This window comes from Lycium ferocissimum, chromosome 10, assembly GCF_029784015.1.
Source record: "Lycium ferocissimum isolate CSIRO_LF1 chromosome 10, AGI_CSIRO_Lferr_CH_V1, whole genome shotgun sequence".
Taxonomy (NCBI): Eukaryota; Viridiplantae; Streptophyta; class Magnoliopsida; order Solanales; family Solanaceae; genus Lycium; species Lycium ferocissimum.
The window spans coordinates 34144973-34163411 of NC_081351.1; the positions used below are offsets into that span (position 1 = coordinate 34144973).

At 34.8% G+C, this 18439-nt stretch overlaps 1 protein-coding gene across 50 annotated transcripts; it reads right to left on the bottom strand.

The window, feature by feature from the left end:
• Positions 1-7754: 7754 nt before the first annotated feature.
• LOC132033547 (septin and tuftelin-interacting protein 1 homolog 1-like) lies at positions 7755-15370 on the bottom strand. 50 transcript variants are annotated; one of them, XR_009408806.1, is made up of 7 exons: positions 15296-15370; positions 11727-14329; positions 11130-11198; positions 9155-9341; positions 8986-9079; positions 8801-8893; positions 7755-7814 (listed from the first exon to the last, which is right to left on the bottom strand). XR_009408806.1 is itself a non-coding variant. In XM_059423552.1 (3 exons), exon 2 carries the CDS (start codon positions 14318-14320, stop codon positions 11732-11734), a length of 2589 nt encoding a protein of 862 aa, XP_059279535.1. In that variant the 5' UTR covers positions 14321-14329; positions 15296-15370; the 3' UTR covers positions 9375-11624; positions 11727-11731. The 50 variants fall into 50 exon arrangements, 2 of the variants coding, with proteins under 2 accessions (XP_059279535.1, XP_059279533.1); XR_009408803.1 differs by having other exon boundaries at positions 9155-9358; XR_009408807.1 differs by having other exon boundaries at positions 11130-11202.
• Positions 15371-18439: the final 3069 nt, after the last annotated feature.

Below are 18439 nucleotides of genomic sequence, written 5' to 3' on the forward strand. Positions count from 1 at the left end.
GATTTTTACATAAAATAAAAGATATTAATAAGTGAATTTTTCAGAGAGGTTATTTTTTTGGGAAAATACATACTTTTATCTCCTAAACTTGTCCCTAAAACTCACTTACACAAACTTGCGGGCGTTCCTTTACAACCCCAACGCCCCACCTCCCCACCCCCCTCTTCCTCCTCCTCTTGTTTGAAGTAAAATTATTTGCCAATTATCAGAGTTATTTGCCACAAAGAATGAAAGCATGTGGCCATGTAACATTCAAGCAAAAAGAAATAGTATTATCATCAGCTTACTACTCTCTTCATTTCATTTTATAAGATCTTTGGTTGGAAACGCTCTTTAAAATAACAGCTAGAGACATTTGATATAAAAGCTAAAGATATATTAATACCCTAGAAATACTCAAAGAATCTTGTGGTTTGAAATATACAATCACTTATATAAGATATCATTATTAAGAGCAAAATGAAAAATGATAAAATTAAAGATTCTTCAAGTATAAACAAAATATCTATATTTTTAGAACAAATGAAAGAAAAATAATAATTATTACGTAATATATAAAATGACACTACAACAACAACATACTCAATATAATTTCACAAATGAACTCTGAGGGAAAGAGAGGAGGTAAGATGTACGTATACTTTACTCTTACCTTTTGAAAATACTTCATTAGGTGAAGACTCTCTTTTGGAAGAAAAGGCCTTCTTTAAAATGAAACAAATAGCAGTACACGGGACCCCTACACGAAAAATTTTATGGTGTGAGAGGCACAACTATTAGGTGGCAGACAAAACTTGTATGAGATTCCTCTCAAAGTACCAGCTGCTCTATCTCTCTCTCTATTTCTTTCCTTTTCCATTTTTTGGTCCCGCTGCTTTCCATTTTTTTTATTTTTTTTGCTTAAACAGATGCTTTATTTATTTCATGGAGACCATAACTACCCAATTTGCTGCATAAATTGCAGCACAACGTTTTACTACTTCCTAAGTTCGTTGAAAAATGTCCAAGTTCATTAATGACCTTACATGTAGTTCTAAGTTTTAATGTAAGTAGCTATGCTAAAAAACGTGTTTCTTCCCTTCCTTAATATTTCCATTCACCGAAAGTTCTTATTATTTCTTGCCTAACTCTCCTATTCTTAACATTCTTACATTATAATATTAGTTCGTTCTCTTAGTAATTCCATCATTTTTCAAATGTACTTAAATCCATCAAATAATCTCCATAAAAAAACATTAAGGAAAAAAGCGCACTACTAATCCTGACAAATAATTACATAAGTGTTGGTACTCTATTCATGCAACCCCATATTGACAAAATCAAGCAATATATAAAAAAAAATGAAGTCAAAAAAAAAAAGTAAACACCTACATAATAAAACATATTCCGAACCTAATTTTCAAAGTATCAATTTATGTGATATTTTTTTTTTGTTTTTCAAGTTTAAATTATGTGAATTTTGAGCAATATTTAGAACGTATTTTTTCATCATATTAACATGAAAACATTGTAACTATAATGGAGATCCCATATTAAAAAAATAAATAATGTAGTATTTTTCCTAAAACTTTAATGAATATCTAAATTTTAATCTTAAAATATTGAATATATATACTAATATATAATTTAGTTTTAAAAAATTAATTAAATTAACTTTCCATAAACGGAAATTTTAACATAAATTGAGACAAGTAAGTGAAAGATATTCCATCTAGATCAATTTTCGGACTCATGGATTTTTCTACTTTGTTTCTTTCACCAATTTTTATATACTTGCATATATTTGTCTTCTCCATATGATGCTTGGCATAGTTAGAGACGAGATATAAGATTTAAGTTTTATGCGTTCATTTTTTAATAGTTATATATATATATATATATATATATATATATATATATATATATTAATTATGGGTTTATATCTACTATTTGTTGTGATTTTTTAGTTTATTCTTACATATAAATTTATACTTTGCGTGAAAAATACTTAGTTAAAAGGATTTTGATATAAGAAGGCTACCTCCGCCTCTGCATAGAGTGGTACTTCGGTGCACTACGTTGGCATAATGATAGAAGGTTACTTTATTTGATATCTATTCTCGCTCAAATGTAATTTAAACTTAAAATTAATTCAACATTTTTATTCTTATTATAATTATCCATCTCCCTTTTAAATGAATTTTATTAATTCATTGCGAAATACAAATTTCAGGAAATTAGTAATTATTTCACATTGTCTTAGTGTGTTATATAAAATTTGTGCAATTAAATGACGTGTAAACAAACCAAAAAAAAATAGTAAAAAGTATGTTTTGTCAAGATTTAGCCAAATGGAAATGAGTAATTAAGGAGTGTTGAAGGGTGGGTTATAGGGAGGATGACTAGAAGAAGGGGTGGTGGGTGAAGAGAGCAGGAGGAGTTATAAGAAATGGGACCCACAATGAACACATGTTAATCTATAAAAATCCACACCACTATGACATGGCATATCTCATCCATCATAAAACTTTTCATCAATACACGTACGATGATTTCCATGATTTGAAAGGTTACCATGCACAAATAAACGGAAATTAAATCGCTTCTGTTTGTGAATCTTTTCGTATCTTCTTTATCTTTTACAAACATAAAGTAGGTACAGCAGCAACAACAACATACCACATATTATTTTGCTGGGATCCGGAAAGGATGATGTGTACGCAGTCTTATCCTTATCTTGTGAAGGTAGAAAGATTTTTGCTGATAGACCCTACTTATGAGAACTACACTGGCTATGTGCCGCGTACATATTCATAATGCCAATAAGGAGTCGTTTGATAGGAGGGTATTAGAGAAAAAATACTGTTATTATTTAATCTCTTGTTTGATAGTGTTTTCAACCTATTATTAGTTATACACCCTATTCAGTATTATCCTTATAAATAGTAAATCATGACATTAACAATATATATCAACACTATTTCTATTCTCATACACCCTATTCAGTACTCTAGAAATTATGCAATATGTTTATCTATACAATAAATCAAACGGCCAATAATAAAAATAATAATAGCATAACTAACCCAAACATTACTAATACACTCTATTCGGTACTATTTCTATTCTTATATACGCTAAATGTATTATAGTTACTCCATCCCTGGAAATTTTATAGAATCACATGGACGGAAGGGTAGTTAGTTAAATATTTTCTATCAAAAAATTTATCTTCTGTATATAAAAAATTAGTTTATTTTATGCATATAGCTCAAAAAAATTATAGATATAATTAAATATTGAATGCTTCTAGCGAAATATCTAATTCGCCACTTGTCTTGTTCGCTCATGATGGCCCCATAACAAGACTGGCCTGGTCAGTGGTCATATAATGTGTTGGTTTACTTGCTCTGAGTTTTTAGTCATTGCTCATCTGTGTCAATATTTTTGCCTTTCGTTTGACGTCTGATAATATTGAGGCCAAATATTTTCTCATATGTCTTCCTTAGCATGCATGCTATGTAGGTTAATCAACCAGTACTGTAAAAACAATTAAGGATGTCATCTCATCCTTAATTACTGTGTGTGGAAAAAAAAATTATTTTGTGATTCACGTGATTGACGACATTAGTTGTGTGAGACTCCTTTTATCTTACAAAAAAGTGTACCCAAATTGTGTGGATCCAAGAATGTAAGATTTGGATCCATTTTTTGGTGAGACAAAAAAATTACAGGAACTTTTGTTTTTCAGCACGCGCGTGCAACACAGGAAATTTCTAATTTAGATCTCATTTAATAGTTAATTTTAGTGTTAAATAGTCATGTCTTAATGTACAAGGTATTTAATATTATTCAATCTTTATTTTACATGAAACAACTAAATTTAGTCCTTTTAGTCATTCAAGTGTATGAAATAATTAAATACTCGTATAGTTCTTTTAATTACTGAAGTCAACAGATATTAAATTTATGACAAAAGCAGATATTAAGTTTATATGGAAATTGAATATTCTCACTGCTTTCTGACGTCATCCACCCCACTACCTCCACTAATCCATCTCTCAATTGTTGCACCTATTCAAGAAAGCCATGAAAACCACCATTTCATTTGCACATTGCAAGTGGCCAAGTAATGGCTAAATGCAACGTGCGTGGAAATTATAGTAAGAATGTTAGTTAGAATAGGTCAACCCTAATTCATTGTTTAATCTGATGTTGGGCCTCCATTTTATATCATTTACGTATTTAATGTTTAGTTCTGGACGTGTAGTAGGCAGTGGCGGAGCCAAGATTTCCGTCGAGGGAGTTCAAAATATAAAAAAGTAAACATACTGAAGAGTTTAAGTGTCCAACATCTACTATATATACATAAAAAATAATTTTAACCTTATAAAAACATTGTTTTTTTCCGCCGAGGGGTTCGGATGAACACCCTCAGCTCTATGTGGCTCCGCCACTGGTAGTAGGTGTTTAGTTCCACATCAGGGGGTTAAAAAGCAATTAGCGTAGAATATTATCTATGAAAAATGACTTCTCGACGAAAATTGAACATGTGCACAATGGATTGTGCCACTTAGCTATATTCAATACGACAGCTAAGAAGAACGACCAAAGGAAAAGATGATATCATCTATCTCGATCAGTTTCCCGAGACGTCGAAAGACCGGCTCATTACTCCCATGGGAGTTATTTTCCTAATTTTTAAGAATAAGAAAAAAAAAATCAAAAATATTTTAGCCAATTAAATAATGAGAAAATTTAAAAGTATCTTTCAATAAAATATTTTTACCAAACACAATCTAAGTGTTAAAGGTTGTCAATTTTTCATTAGTGAATGTCTAAATATTGTATTCGACCGACTCTTTGACAAAGAAAAAACCTACATTCCTCTAAATTCGAACTTCTTCTCTAACCCAAGACTAATTTGATGCTCAAACTATAGTGGCAACAACAGTTAAGCAATAATTTGAATGCAAAAGATGGATTATAGTGAATTATTCATTGCTCACATTCGACAGAGGCACATTTTTAGATTAGTCCAATCGAACTTAACCTAATCATAATCTTCCCGACAAGAGTTGTTTAATTTGAAGATTATTATAAGCTTGATTGGTATCTTCTATTTCAGTGAACACCAACCTTATCAATTCTTTTATGTACTGATCAAGACGTGGCAACTTGATAGTTGATATATTAAAATCAAACTATTAAATATATAAGGGAATATATAAACCTCAAACTTAATTGCAAAAATTCAAGCCACCGTCACAAAACATAAGATTCTTTAATTTATAAAAATACTTATGAACACAACCCGCAGACAAAGTCCTCGTCACCAAACATGTAAATCTAGAAAACAGATCATCTGACATAATTATCTTCTTGGATTGAAATTTTTGTCATACATGAAACAAGAGAAAAATTTGTTTAGAAGGAAGGAAGCAATAATGATGAAAAAAAAAATTAATTGAACATTTTGTCTTAGGAAAGAAAATCATTATCCGTTCGTTTGATCATTCGATAAGGATGATAATATATACTGAAGTCTCTAGATTCCTTAAAACTAGAATTGCATATAATAATAGCTTTGCCCGAGTTTATTTTCCACAACAAAAGATTGCAAATGTGAGGAGAATCAAGAATGAAAAAGAAAGAAAGATAAACAACAATAATAGAGGGAGTTGTTATTTTGTAAGGCAGTATTAATTAATAAGGAGTATAAGTTCTGCATAAAGAATATTTATAAAATTGAATAATTTATAAACTACTTACAAATAAATTTTCATACTATAATAGTAATCTATAAAAGTGCAAAAGGAAAAGATCACGGATGCTTCCTCAAACAAAAAAAAAAAAATTACCTGCCCATACCCCCATTATTTTTGTATCCCCAGAAAAAATTAAAAATATATACCCGAGATGCCCAGTTACCCCCCGTTATGATACCAACATCGTATATAAATATACTGAGATGGTATCATGAAAGATGCTTTAGTCCTTCTCTTAGTCCTCCACGATACCATCATGATATATAAATATACTGAAATGATATTATGGATGATCATGTTCATATACCGTGATGTTATCATGAAGAACTGCTCTAGTCCTTCAATGAAACACTCCTCTTGATACCATCGCCGTATATACATATACTATGATGGTATCATGGAGGACATCTTCAATCCTTCAATGAGAGACTCCTTAGGCCCATGATACCATCGTGATATATAAATATATTGAGACGGTATCATATAGGATTACTTCAGTCGTTTTCTTAGTCCTCCATGATACCATCATGATATATAAATATACTGCGATGATATCATGGAGGAAGGATTTAGGAGAAGGGGCACGTCAGGTAACTAGTTTTGGACGAGGGGATACGGCGGGTAATTAGTTTAGAAGGGGCATTGGGCGGGTAATTAATATGTTTTTGGGGATATTTCAGTTAGTTTCCCAAAAAAAATTTATACCAGGTTGTATGACCAAAAAAGGGTTGTTATTCTTGCATATAGTGGGTGGTTAAAAACAGCAATAACGCGCATTTATGGCGGTTTTAACTGCCGTGATTTTTATTAAAATCTGAAAAATTGTATTGCCTAATATGGATTTCTTTTGTCTTATTATTGCAGCAATTTTAACCACCGTTATTGCTGTTTTTTTTTTAAAAAAACAATATTATTTTGGTAGTTTTTAACCGCCCCTTTTGCTACTAAAATTTCAGTTTATATCGCCACAACTGCAATATTTTTGATTATTACCAATTCTAATTCCACATTTGCATCCCATCGCACCCTAATGCAATCAAACACCCTTTCACAACAATTTTAACACAAAATACAGAGGATTAAATAAGCAAAATATTCATTATAATAAATAAGTATCCCAAATTACATAAAAAAAAAAAAGATTCTAAGTTAAAGCCTCAAAAAGTTATTCAATTACAATACCAAAAGGATAGCCAATCCTAAAAATGATTACTGATTGTCACTTGCTCCATCTCCTTTGTTACTACCGTCGGAGGGGCAATTCGCAGAATTGCCCTTCTTTTTGGGTGGTCTTTAAATTTTGCCCTTCATATTTGAAATGTTTAAATTTTGCCTCATGGCTGCATAGGTTCCGGAGTTCGAACCCACGCGCGGTCAAAATTTTAAAAAAAATTCGCAAGGCGCTTTAAATTTCGCTATGCCGCTAACAAGATACACTTCTTAAGGAATTACACATTTTATGCCTGACCAAGATACTCATGCCTTATGGGCGGATTGGCATAAGTATGTTGGGTCCTCCATAACTTTGATAATTCCTTCACAAGTTTATGCCGCTGGGGGTATACTTTTAATGGGCAAACTTTTATGCCGGACCGCAAGATAACTTTGTGAAGGAATTATCAAAGTTATGCGGGCATACTTATGCCAAGTCTACCCATAAGGCATAAGTATGCGGGTCCGGCATAACCTTGATAATTCCTTCACAAAGTTATCTTGCCATAATACTTTTAATGGGCAAACTTTTATGCAACTTTGTGAAGGAATTATCAAAGTTATGCGGACCGATACTTATGCCAAGTCTCGCCTGAGGCATAAGTATCTCGGTCCGGCATAAGCGAAATTTAAACTTGCCTTGCGAATTTTTTTAAAATTTTGACTGCGCGTGGGTTCGAACACTCGGAACCTATGGGTGTTAAGCGAAGGGCAGCAAATTTTAAAGATTTGAATATGAGGAAATGAAAAAATTTAAAGACCACCCCAAACGAAGGGCACTCCGCGCAAAAAAATGCCGTGGGAGGACTTTCTTGGCCCAATTGGTGACGAAGCGCCACTTCCTAAATCATGTGCCTGTAACAAGAAAATAATTTTAGGGAATAAGTTTAAACTTTCAACAAAACCAGTGCTTAGTATATCATAATAGCAAAACAGGAACTTCGTAAATGTGACTTAATCTTCTATGAAGAATGACTTGTCTAACTTTACGTGAGTTACTAATAGAGTTGTACAGATCATTTGGGCAGGGGCAGCAGCTAATGCGTTATCACAGCCATGAATAAGTTTGTCCTCTAAAAACAAAACTACTCAACAAGTCCTTTAGTGCATTATTTGTTTTAGTTAAAACAGAAATGTCCATAGTATTCTCCAATTGCTCCCGATCTTTTAAGTACTCGTCAATCAAAGACTGATAAGTTTATTGCTACATAGAAAATCTCTAAGTAAAACCAAAATTCGTCACATCATGAAAGAAGAAGAACTAGAAGACGAGGACAAATGAATCTGCTTCTCACAGATGTAAAAGGTCAACCATGGAGGAATTTTTTTTATTGTATTTTAGGCATAAATCATACAAATCTAAAATCAAATTCTGGCTGCTTCTAGGTTTCTTATCTTATCACAAGAAAACCTATACAAGAGATGAAAAACACCAAGGGTGTCAACGAAGTTTCAGATTATACTAGAAAGATGATAAAACTCAGCAACTGGACATCAACAGCTCAGTGAAACTGCAGAATCCATGCGCAGTTAAGCTTATTTCTGGAGGAACATAAACATTCAAAGAGACTAACATCGACATTCAAGATACTAATGAGACATTTCACTGAATTATGTGAACTGACAATTAGGTAGCTCAGACTTCAGCGGACCTGGAATACATGTTTGTTAAGCTCCTTTTGACTAATATCAGCATTCAAGATATTCATTGATAAGCCCTACTCATTTAATCTATAAGATAAACCTCTAGTCATTACGTCGAACATCACAACAATTTACGATCATGTTTTATGATAGTCTCATGTGTTGTGAACATTGGTATTCAGTCCACTAATACTTACCCAATCTCCCTAGCTTCATCATTCACGTACCCCATCTTTCATCTTATGAGTCTCAGTCCACAATTTACGTCGATCAACTTCTTTTCCCAAGTTCTGAAATTTTCAAAAAGTAAAATATTACATTAATTAGTCAAGAACATACTTTATCTAAAGAATGTATCATTAAGCACGTTGCAGTAAAGTACCAATCTCAGCCCTTATTCTAGTCAAACTCTTAGCACCACTAGTATGAGGAATCGTTTGTTGTTGTCGAATCCGTTCATTCCTCTTGCAAAGAGCCTACGAGTTAAAATAAGTGAATTTCTGCTCGAAAGAGGAGAAGCAGAACCAGAATAATATATTCGAAGTAAGTACCTTTGTTTCATCTTTCGAGCGATAATTAACAAACAATGCCCATGCATGCCTTTCGGCGCTTTCTTGATGATATCTTCTTTACTCAATAATGGATCATCAGCCATACGCCCTAGATTAAGGCTGAACTCCATCCACTTTTTGCTAAGGGAATTGTCAATCCATCATTTTTTCCCTATGTTGATCAATCCTAAAGAAAAACCAAGGCTTCACTAAAATGAAGTAGGTTAGATTGTTTTACATATACAACTATAACGTACAAACTGAGCAAAGGAAATTAAAAGGCATTACTATTAGGATTTCATTAAAAGAACGGTCCACAAAAGTTTTAGGCATGGATGACAATTTCTCAAAGTCAATAGGGAAGTTTTGTGAAGCCTTGATTTTTCTTTAGGATTGATCAACAAAGGGCAAAAAGATGGATTGACAATTCACTCATTATATGTCGTGTTTACTTTCTTTATATGTATTCATGGTAGTCCTACAAACACATGAAGGTTCTGTTTGACCACTGTCCTTGGTGCAAACTGCATTGGTTCAATACATGAAAATGTATCCTGACAGTATCAAACTTCAGTGAAAAAATACAGGACCAGATTACAAACGACAATAAATCTCCACAAGAGAAGTAGGGAACAACAATGAACTTTCACGGATGCATGAAAAAAGAAAGCTGAAGGAGAAACAGTGGTTCAGCGGCAAGCATAGGTACCAGACTGTAAAAGCTAAAAGCTTGTACCCAACACAATAAAGAAAAGGTACAGAAATTTAGCCATAACGTTGCTAAAATAAAAGGCAAGTCAAAAGAAGAGAAGTAAAAGATACTAACATCAAGTAAATAATTAAATCATCGCTCACTTTAAAGTTTGAGTCTTGCTTTACCGTGATCAGCTCCATAACATCATAGTACTTGGAAACAACTATAGTTAAATCAGGAAAATTTCATTACCCAGTCGCTTGTAAAGACAACAAAGAGGTGATAGTTACATTTTAGCTTGATGCATTCTCTGTGTGGTTAGACAAATAACCAACATTCTTTAACATGAAAATCTCCACTAACCCACAGTAAAAAAACTCAACACAAGTTGGTATATTGCCTCATCAGCAGCAGCAAAGAGGCAATTAGAACAAGAAGGAAGCTAATCAACAATAATCTTTTAAAATGAAAAGATTTGGACAAATAACAGCAGGAAAATAACGAGGAAAAAAAAATTACCTAGTCACAACACTTATTGTAAGCTAAACCCGAGTGCAAGTCCACCATAGATCTTCTCAAATATTGATTAATCTTCTGGGCGAAAATAAGTAAGTTTAATAAAGTCCAATGAATAGTGGTGGAGGAAGCATCATCTAGTTACAACCTATGATAGAAAAATATTCCCTATTGAAATAGTAAACTTTTTGTAGTGAATCTTTATATGCTGGTATAATTTTCAAATGTATAAGTTATATCTAATGACTTGACTCAACCTAAAGTCACACAAACAGTAGTACTACTGGAATAGAAGTACACATCCAAGCAACATACATTCCAAATGTATTTCTTTAACATAACAACAAATAAAGTATGAAGTTTTACCGCTACAGTCCAGTAGAAGTAAACAAATGTAACTATTGAATTACTGGGTGATGGATGTGTATTTATAAAATTCATGTGAAAAAGACGCAATAAAAAGAATTCATCTGCTTCAACATATCAACAAACAATCTGGATGGCATTAGAGTGCACATCCCATCGAATCAAAATGTTTAAGCATCACTTTCAAAAACCAAAACGGTACCCAAAAAAAACCTAGCAAAAAAAAAATGTAAAACTATTTTTACCATAATGCATCAAGGATTCATAATTACGGAAGTATTATAATGGTAGAAATAGGCAAATAACTAATGTCAGATTCAACAATTGACACCATTGTAATCACACTGAGAACTGTATACCCTGATTACTAATGCAGCTACAGATTGAACAATGTTCTACCTCTATCTAATTGTTTATTCTCGACGCCGATCCCAATAACTTCAGCGGCTTTAGCATTCCACTACGACACTACCTATCAAGCCATATCTTAATATTAAGGTTATTATTGCGAATAAACCAGAAGTACCAGCAGAGACAAGAATCAGCAATGTCAAAATTTAGGGCATGTAATATGAGTACAATCCAATTAGCTAACAAAGTAGCAAAAGCTAAAACAAATATCACTCCAATCGAACAGAAAAACGACAAAAAATAGACCCAAGACATAAAATAATCAAACCACTAGAGAAGGAATACGACCAAAAGATGAAAAGCAAGAAGAAAGCAAAAATTGGGGAAAATCGCTACCCAAAAATTGCAAACACATTAGAACAAATTCTGGGTTTTAAATAGTGTCATTAAAGGAGGAGTATAAGAACTTACAAGTTAAATAGTGTCAACAAAGGAGGAGATAATTCCACTAGGGGGAAATGTACTTCATCTTCTCATGACTTACTGCAGCATAATGAGAGATCCAGTGCAGAAATATCCGTGAAGCCCAAAAATTAGTTTTAGAAAGCTTGGAGTTGCTTTCATACATAAAATTCAAGAACTTACGGCATTTATCGGCGCTTTAACCCAGATCGATTATGCAGATCCAACAGCTGCTCAAGTGATACCAAAGACCACCTGTCCTCAACTTGCGCAAACACCTTCTGATTGAGAGAATCTATAATAATGCTGATGTTACCAAAACCATATATCTGATGACCATCTTGCATCCTGCGGGGCTTAGGCTTGAACAGCAAACCATTCTGTTGAGCATGAACTTCAACAATTTCTTTTACGCTCATGTAAAACCCACCACCTGTACCATCCATTTGGGTACCACTGTTCGAGCCCACAAAAGGACGGGATTGAGCTTGTGCTGCAGCTTTTTTCTGAGTCTCAAACTGCCTTTGTTCAAGAACCCTAAGATAACTAATGTTCTCCCTCAAACCAGGCTGAACAACCTCCAAGCCTTCAACAGCCTGGTTCATCATTTCTAGAACAAGATTAAGTCGATAGCGAACGTGTTCATTTGCCTGAAGTTCAGGTGGAATAAGTTCCTTCCAACCCAAATACCATTTCGTCACTTCTTCAAAGTTCGGGTTTGAGCATAACCAGTGGTACAAAACCTCTTGCCACTTGTTGAAGAATATATCCAGTATTGGAAGCATGTGATGGATGGGAATAGCAGTAGCCCAAGTACGGACCCAATAGAACTGATCAAGGTTCTGATTTGCTGGATTTATTTGGAATTCATGCATCACTGCTAACAACTTTGGAACAATAAACCGGACCATCAGCTTTTCCCAGTTAATTGCATCAAACACAGTCTTCCAAGGAGACAATATGTAGTATGCAGACATATCACTTGGGTGCCAAGCATGCAAGACACTTTCCAATCTGTTACGTATAGTGTGATAGCAGCTTTCCAATCTTTGACCCAGCAAGGGCAACCATGGATGAACCCAGGAATGGATTGGAATTGTTTCTCGACGTGGATCCCAGGAGTTCACAGCAGCTGATAACTTGGGCAAAACAATGTTTTCCAGTATTGTCTGAAGGACTGCAGGAGGCAACAGCTTCTCCCAAGAATCCAAAAAATGAAGCATTGGTTCAGGGTCCCTTGCCTGCCAGGTATTGGTGCCAGATATTCTAACAGCGGGGAATACAACTTCCATAAATAGTTGAGTATAAGGAGATGCAGCATCAGAGATAGTAAAAATGTCATCCCCTTGCAAAAGGTTCTTCCACAGGGAAACCACCTCCAATCCATGTGTTGGAGTTTGAAGTGGATCCCATCCCTGAAAAACTTGAATAAATAACGGCAGAGCATATGAGCACGCTATGCTTGACAAGTTGCAGAGTTTGTATTCCTCAGCATACTGCTGTTGCAAGTCTGCAAATGCTTTTGCAAGGGAGTCTAGGGTCAGGGTACCAGATGTGCTTTCTCCCCCTATCCGGTCCAATACACTCACAATCTCTTCCATATTATCAAACTGCCTTTTTTGGCGAGCTGCCTCAGCTTGGAGCTTCTCCTTCTCCTTCTGCAAAGCAACAACTGCCTCCCTCTCATTTCTCAAATCACTATCAATTTTTTGTATGTCAAGTTCTGCCAAATCGACAATCAACATGATATTGTGCTGAAGTTCAGGCATTGGAACATCATTTTCCCTTGCTTTTTCCTCCGCGTTCAAATTCTCCAGATTCGTCAAGACTCGAACCTGTGGACCCCTCATATCAAAGACCTTCTGAATAATTTCCAGGCCCTGCTCCTGCTTTTTGGCTAATAACTCTTCAGCTGTAATGTAAGCCTTCTTCACTTTTTTAGCTTGCTTTGACCAAAGCTTCTCTTTTGAGCGGCCTTCCACGGGTTGAGGAGGCCGAGCAACAGGCTTTCCTTCTGATTCTTGAAGAGCTGGTGCACTAGCCTCCTTATAGTCATTGAAACCCATTCCCAAATTCTTGGGCCTTAGCTTTGCCTCGATCGGAGCCAAAATTCCTTGCTGATTTTTACCCAACCCACCTCCCTTATAACCCATCTTCTCAAGCAATTTCTTCCCAATCCCCTTGGTATACTTCTCAAAGCCACCAACATCACCACCAGGTTCTCTTCTCCCTGATTCGGAAGATTTCTTGGCCAACATAGACTTCTCCTTTTCCTTTTCCTTCTCACGTCTTAGGGCACCTTCTTTGATCTTCCTACCAAAAGCAGACGGCAGAAAGTTTTCCCCATCAGTTTCAACCTGGGCTGCTGTCTTGATATATTCCTCATCAGCATTATTATTGGTGGAACTAGTACCAAATCCAAGGCCAACAGATGCCCCAAATCCCAAACCTTTGCTCTCTTCTGATATTAGCTGGTCGTTTTCCTCTTTGGTATTCTGATCAATTTCTTGGTTAGGCATGACAGTTCCATTTGAGACGAAATTAACAGGTTTAGTGAGGTCAGGCTTCGTGGAAAGTCCTTTCTTGTGCTTCTTGGAGGATCCCTCATAGTCAGAGTCGCTATCCCCAGAAGCAAAAACACCATAGAGGACATCATCCTTGGTTTGAACGTGCTTTTTTTCTTTGCGCTTCCGATAGTAGAATTCACCAGTGATCCACTGACCATCTTCATAATCATTCTCCATTCCAAACCTTTCCATTTCCTGATCATCATCCATGTTGTTGAACTGCAGAAAACATGATTATACAGTGTCAGATCACATAGAAAAAAATGATCTCGCTACTGGAAATTCAAAATCAGAGGCAAATCTTTGTGGAAACACTGAATAAGGCAAAAGCATTAAAATTTAATTAATGATAATTGGTAACATAACCAATGCATCAGGAAATTTTTGACCAATGCTACCAAAAAAAGAGTTATTCACAAAGCATCCATCTCAATCACTACAAAAACTAAAATTTGAAAAGCTACACTATAAATTTATTCAGAAAAGTGCGTAACAAAGCAATTGAACAATGGTGTGTGATTCCAAGCTCCAAAAACCCTGGACTAACCGTTTACATAATATTATCAAAAAAGAATATAACATATAAAATGAATACAAAGTAAGCGCAAAAAAAGGAAGATCAAACAGCACATATTCCCCAAATATATAGCCCAACATAACCAAATAAAAGAGTTGGGTCATTGGCACTTATGCCCTTTTTCTGTGCTGGTCTTTAATTTTTGCTCCTCATAACAAACAACTTTTCATGCGGGGCATAAGTTAATATTTTTGCATCATAATATCCCACAAGTCACGTCCCCGCGTAACTTTTGCCCTCAAAGAACTTATGCCCCACTAGGCATAAGTTCGATTGCTAAAGGGAAATAATTTAAAGACGGGCAATTTCTTCTTAGCCCCAAGCATCAGTCTCAGTCACATAAAAACTAAAGTTTCCGGGGGAAAAGGCTCTTAATTAGAATAGATTTCCCAACAACTCTATACATACAACAGCAAAGAACATGACAATAGCACAATACTTAGCAGTTATCGGATCTCATTCAAGAAGAACAAGAAAATAAATAAAGAGCTCATAAAAAATAAAATGATTTATGAGCCGTTACGGGATCGCACGCAACAAGGACGAACAGAAAAAATAAATAGAAACCAGAAATCAAGCCAAGTGAAATTCAAAAAAATTGCAAATACCTTGATAAAGGAGAGGATGAAATTCACCGGTCACCGCCTCACTCTCACAAGAACGGAAACGAAATTAGGGACAAAGGGAAAAAACATTCACTTAAGCCGATGACCAAGACTTTAAAACAGAGACCCAATTGAATATGCAAGTGTTTTGAAAAGGGAAGAGGGTTAACGTTCTTTTGCGTGGATTAACGTTCAAAGACCAGCGTCTTTAATTTTTTGCCTCTCAAATTGCTGGTTTTTTATTTTTGTCCACGAGTCAAGTACGGAGACGTTCTTAACAAAACAAGAAACGTACCTATTGTTTTAGGTTAAAAAAGTGGTCAAAAATATCTCGAGATTATGAGTTTGAACACCTGCTCAATTAAAAAAAAAAAATTGCAAGGCAAGACTTTCGCGAAACCTCTACCTAAGGATTAACATTTGCCCAAAATTAGACTTTAAGGCGGATTTGCCTTAAGGCCTAATTTTGGGCAAATGTTTGCCTTAAGTCAAACCTCCGCCTTAAGACCTAACTTTTGCCACAAAACTTTGCCTTGTGAATTTTTTTGACTGAGCTAGGATTCGAACCCAGAACCTCGGAGTTTTAGGCAAAGGGCAAAAATTAAAGACCAGCAATTTGAGGGGCAAAAATTAAAGACCACTTTCGAATAAAGGCAATCGTGCAAATTGCCCATAAATTTGTCGATGAACTGTGCAAAATGAAATAGATTTTGTCTTCATTAATAGTTAGGTTCAAATATGCTCGTGCAAGTTATTAATGGGGTCAAATTTGTCTTTGAACTATGTGAAATGGAATAAATATGGCCTAATTTTTAAATGGTAGATGTTTAATATCCGGTGATGCAATGTGTCACGCAATTAAGGATTAATTTATTTAAATAGAAGATAAATTTGAACTTTTTGCATTGTTCAGAGGCAAATTTGACTCTTTCACATTGTTCAAGGGCAAATTTGATCATTTCCCTAATTTGGAGTTTTCAATTTTTTTGATTCCTCCTTTCTCTCTTTCCACCACTATCTTTACCATCAATCACCTTTCTCCCTCCTTCCTCATTGTCTCTCCACTCTACCATTGTCATCATCACCCCCACCACCATCTACTCTTCCAATTCACTTTCTCTTTCTCTTCCTGTCACCCCACTACCACCGACACCACTAGAAGAAAATACGCTAAATAATTTAAACAACCAATATAGAATACTATTTTATTATAGGTGTATAGCTGCATAGGGTCAAAGGAAAAAGAAAGAGTCATTGGCGATAAAGATAGTGGTGCAAAGTGAGAGAAAATGAATAAAATGTGAGTATACATTTTTATTATTCCTAAAGCGACATTCATTCGGGATAATTCTTTTTGCTAAAACCGCATTTATTTTTGGGACAAATGGAGTATCATGGAACTACAACACATATCCTCGACTAATGTTGGACCTTAACTCATGGAAAAGGAAATACGCCATACCAAGAAACCCTACCAAAAGTCTACTAAACCGGTAATTAGGAGACTAACTTTACTTTTTCTATTGGTAATAAAAACAATTTAGGTTGTGTCTTTAAAAGGGAATGGAAGAGTCAGTTAATCATTATTGACTTTCAAGTTCCAAGACCCTTCATCTTTATCTTCAAAATCAGGCTCCTTATCTGGACATACACACTTTTCTTCTTCATCCTATCAAATCCATCAACTTCTTTTATTTCCCCTTCCTTGTTTCTCTCCCTAACTAAAATCGTTGTATGAGTTTGTGGTTTGTGCCTGAAAACAATGATAGAAAATGCAAATCAGGTTCGGAAAATTCGAACTCTCACGTGGAGAAAGAGTGTTGAAGCCAAGAGAAGAAGCATTGGGGCTGAATGAAATGGACAAAAGAAAAATTCTAAGAAAATAAAAAACAAGGATATTGAAGAAAAAAGCCGACTACAGAAAAAGAAGAGAATGACACATGATTACTTTATAATGAAACTCCATTCGACGATGAAGAGAAAAGTGAGAGGATATTTCCTTTTACGATAGAAAGAAAAACCTAAGAAAAGAAAAAATAAGGATATTGAAGAGAAAAAAATCGCCTACAGAGAAAGAGGATAATGGCGCAATATTACTTTATAATCAAACTCCATTCGACAATGAAGATAAAAGTGAGCGGGTGTTGTCTTCCAAAAAGAAGTAATCTAAGAAAAGAAAAAATAAGGATATTGAAGAAAAAGAGTCGAAAGAGGACAAAGGCACAAGATTACTTTACAATAAAACTCCATTCGAGGAAAGTGAGAGGGCATTGCCTTCGGTCAAAGCAAATAGAAAATCTCCCCTTTTTCAATAGTGTGGAGCGATGAAGATGAAATTACAATATTTAGTGGAAGGGAAGAGCCAGTTAATCATTATTGACTTTTAAGTTCCAAAATCCTTCATCTTCAAAATGAGGTGCCTTATGTGCACAGACACACTTTTCTTCTTCATTCTATCAAATTCATCATCTTTTTTTATTTCCCCTTCCTTGTTTCTCTCTCTAACTAAAAGCGTTGTAGGCGTTTGTGATTTGTGCCTGAAAACAAAGGCAGGAAATGTAAACTCAAGCTCGGGAAATTCTGACTCCCAAGCAGAGAAAAGTGCGTTGAAGCCAAGAAAAGAAGCACTGGGGTTGAACGAAACGAACAGAAAGAAAAAATCTAAGAAAAGAAATAACAAGGATATTGAAGAAAAAACCTACTATAGAGAAAGAAGACAATGACACAAGATTATCCGACGATGACGAGGAAAGTGAGAGGATACTTTTTTCTCTCGATAAAATCTAAGAAAAGAAATAATAAAGATGTTGAAGAAAACAAGTCGCCTACAGAGAAAGAGGATAAAGGCACAATGTTACTTTATAATGAAACTCCAACCGACAATGAGATAAAAGTGAGAAGGTGTTGCCTTCCAGAAAGAAGAATCATAAATAAAAAAACATAGATATTGAAGAAAAAGAGTCGAAAGAGGACAAAGGCACAAGGCTACTTTAACATGAAACCACATTCGAAGAAAGTGAGATGGTATTGCCTTTGGTCAAAGCAAATGGAAATTCTAAAAAACCTCCCCCTTTTAAAAAGTGTGGAGCGATGAAGATGAAATTATCATACTCAAAGGTATGATAATTTAGTGGAATGGAAGCGTCA

Bases quoted from the DNA above. Each gene is read 5' to 3' on its own strand.
- LOC132033547 (XM_059423552.1), bottom strand. From the start codon at position 14,320: ATGGATGATGATCAGGAAATGGAAAGGTTTGGAATGGAGAATGATTAT.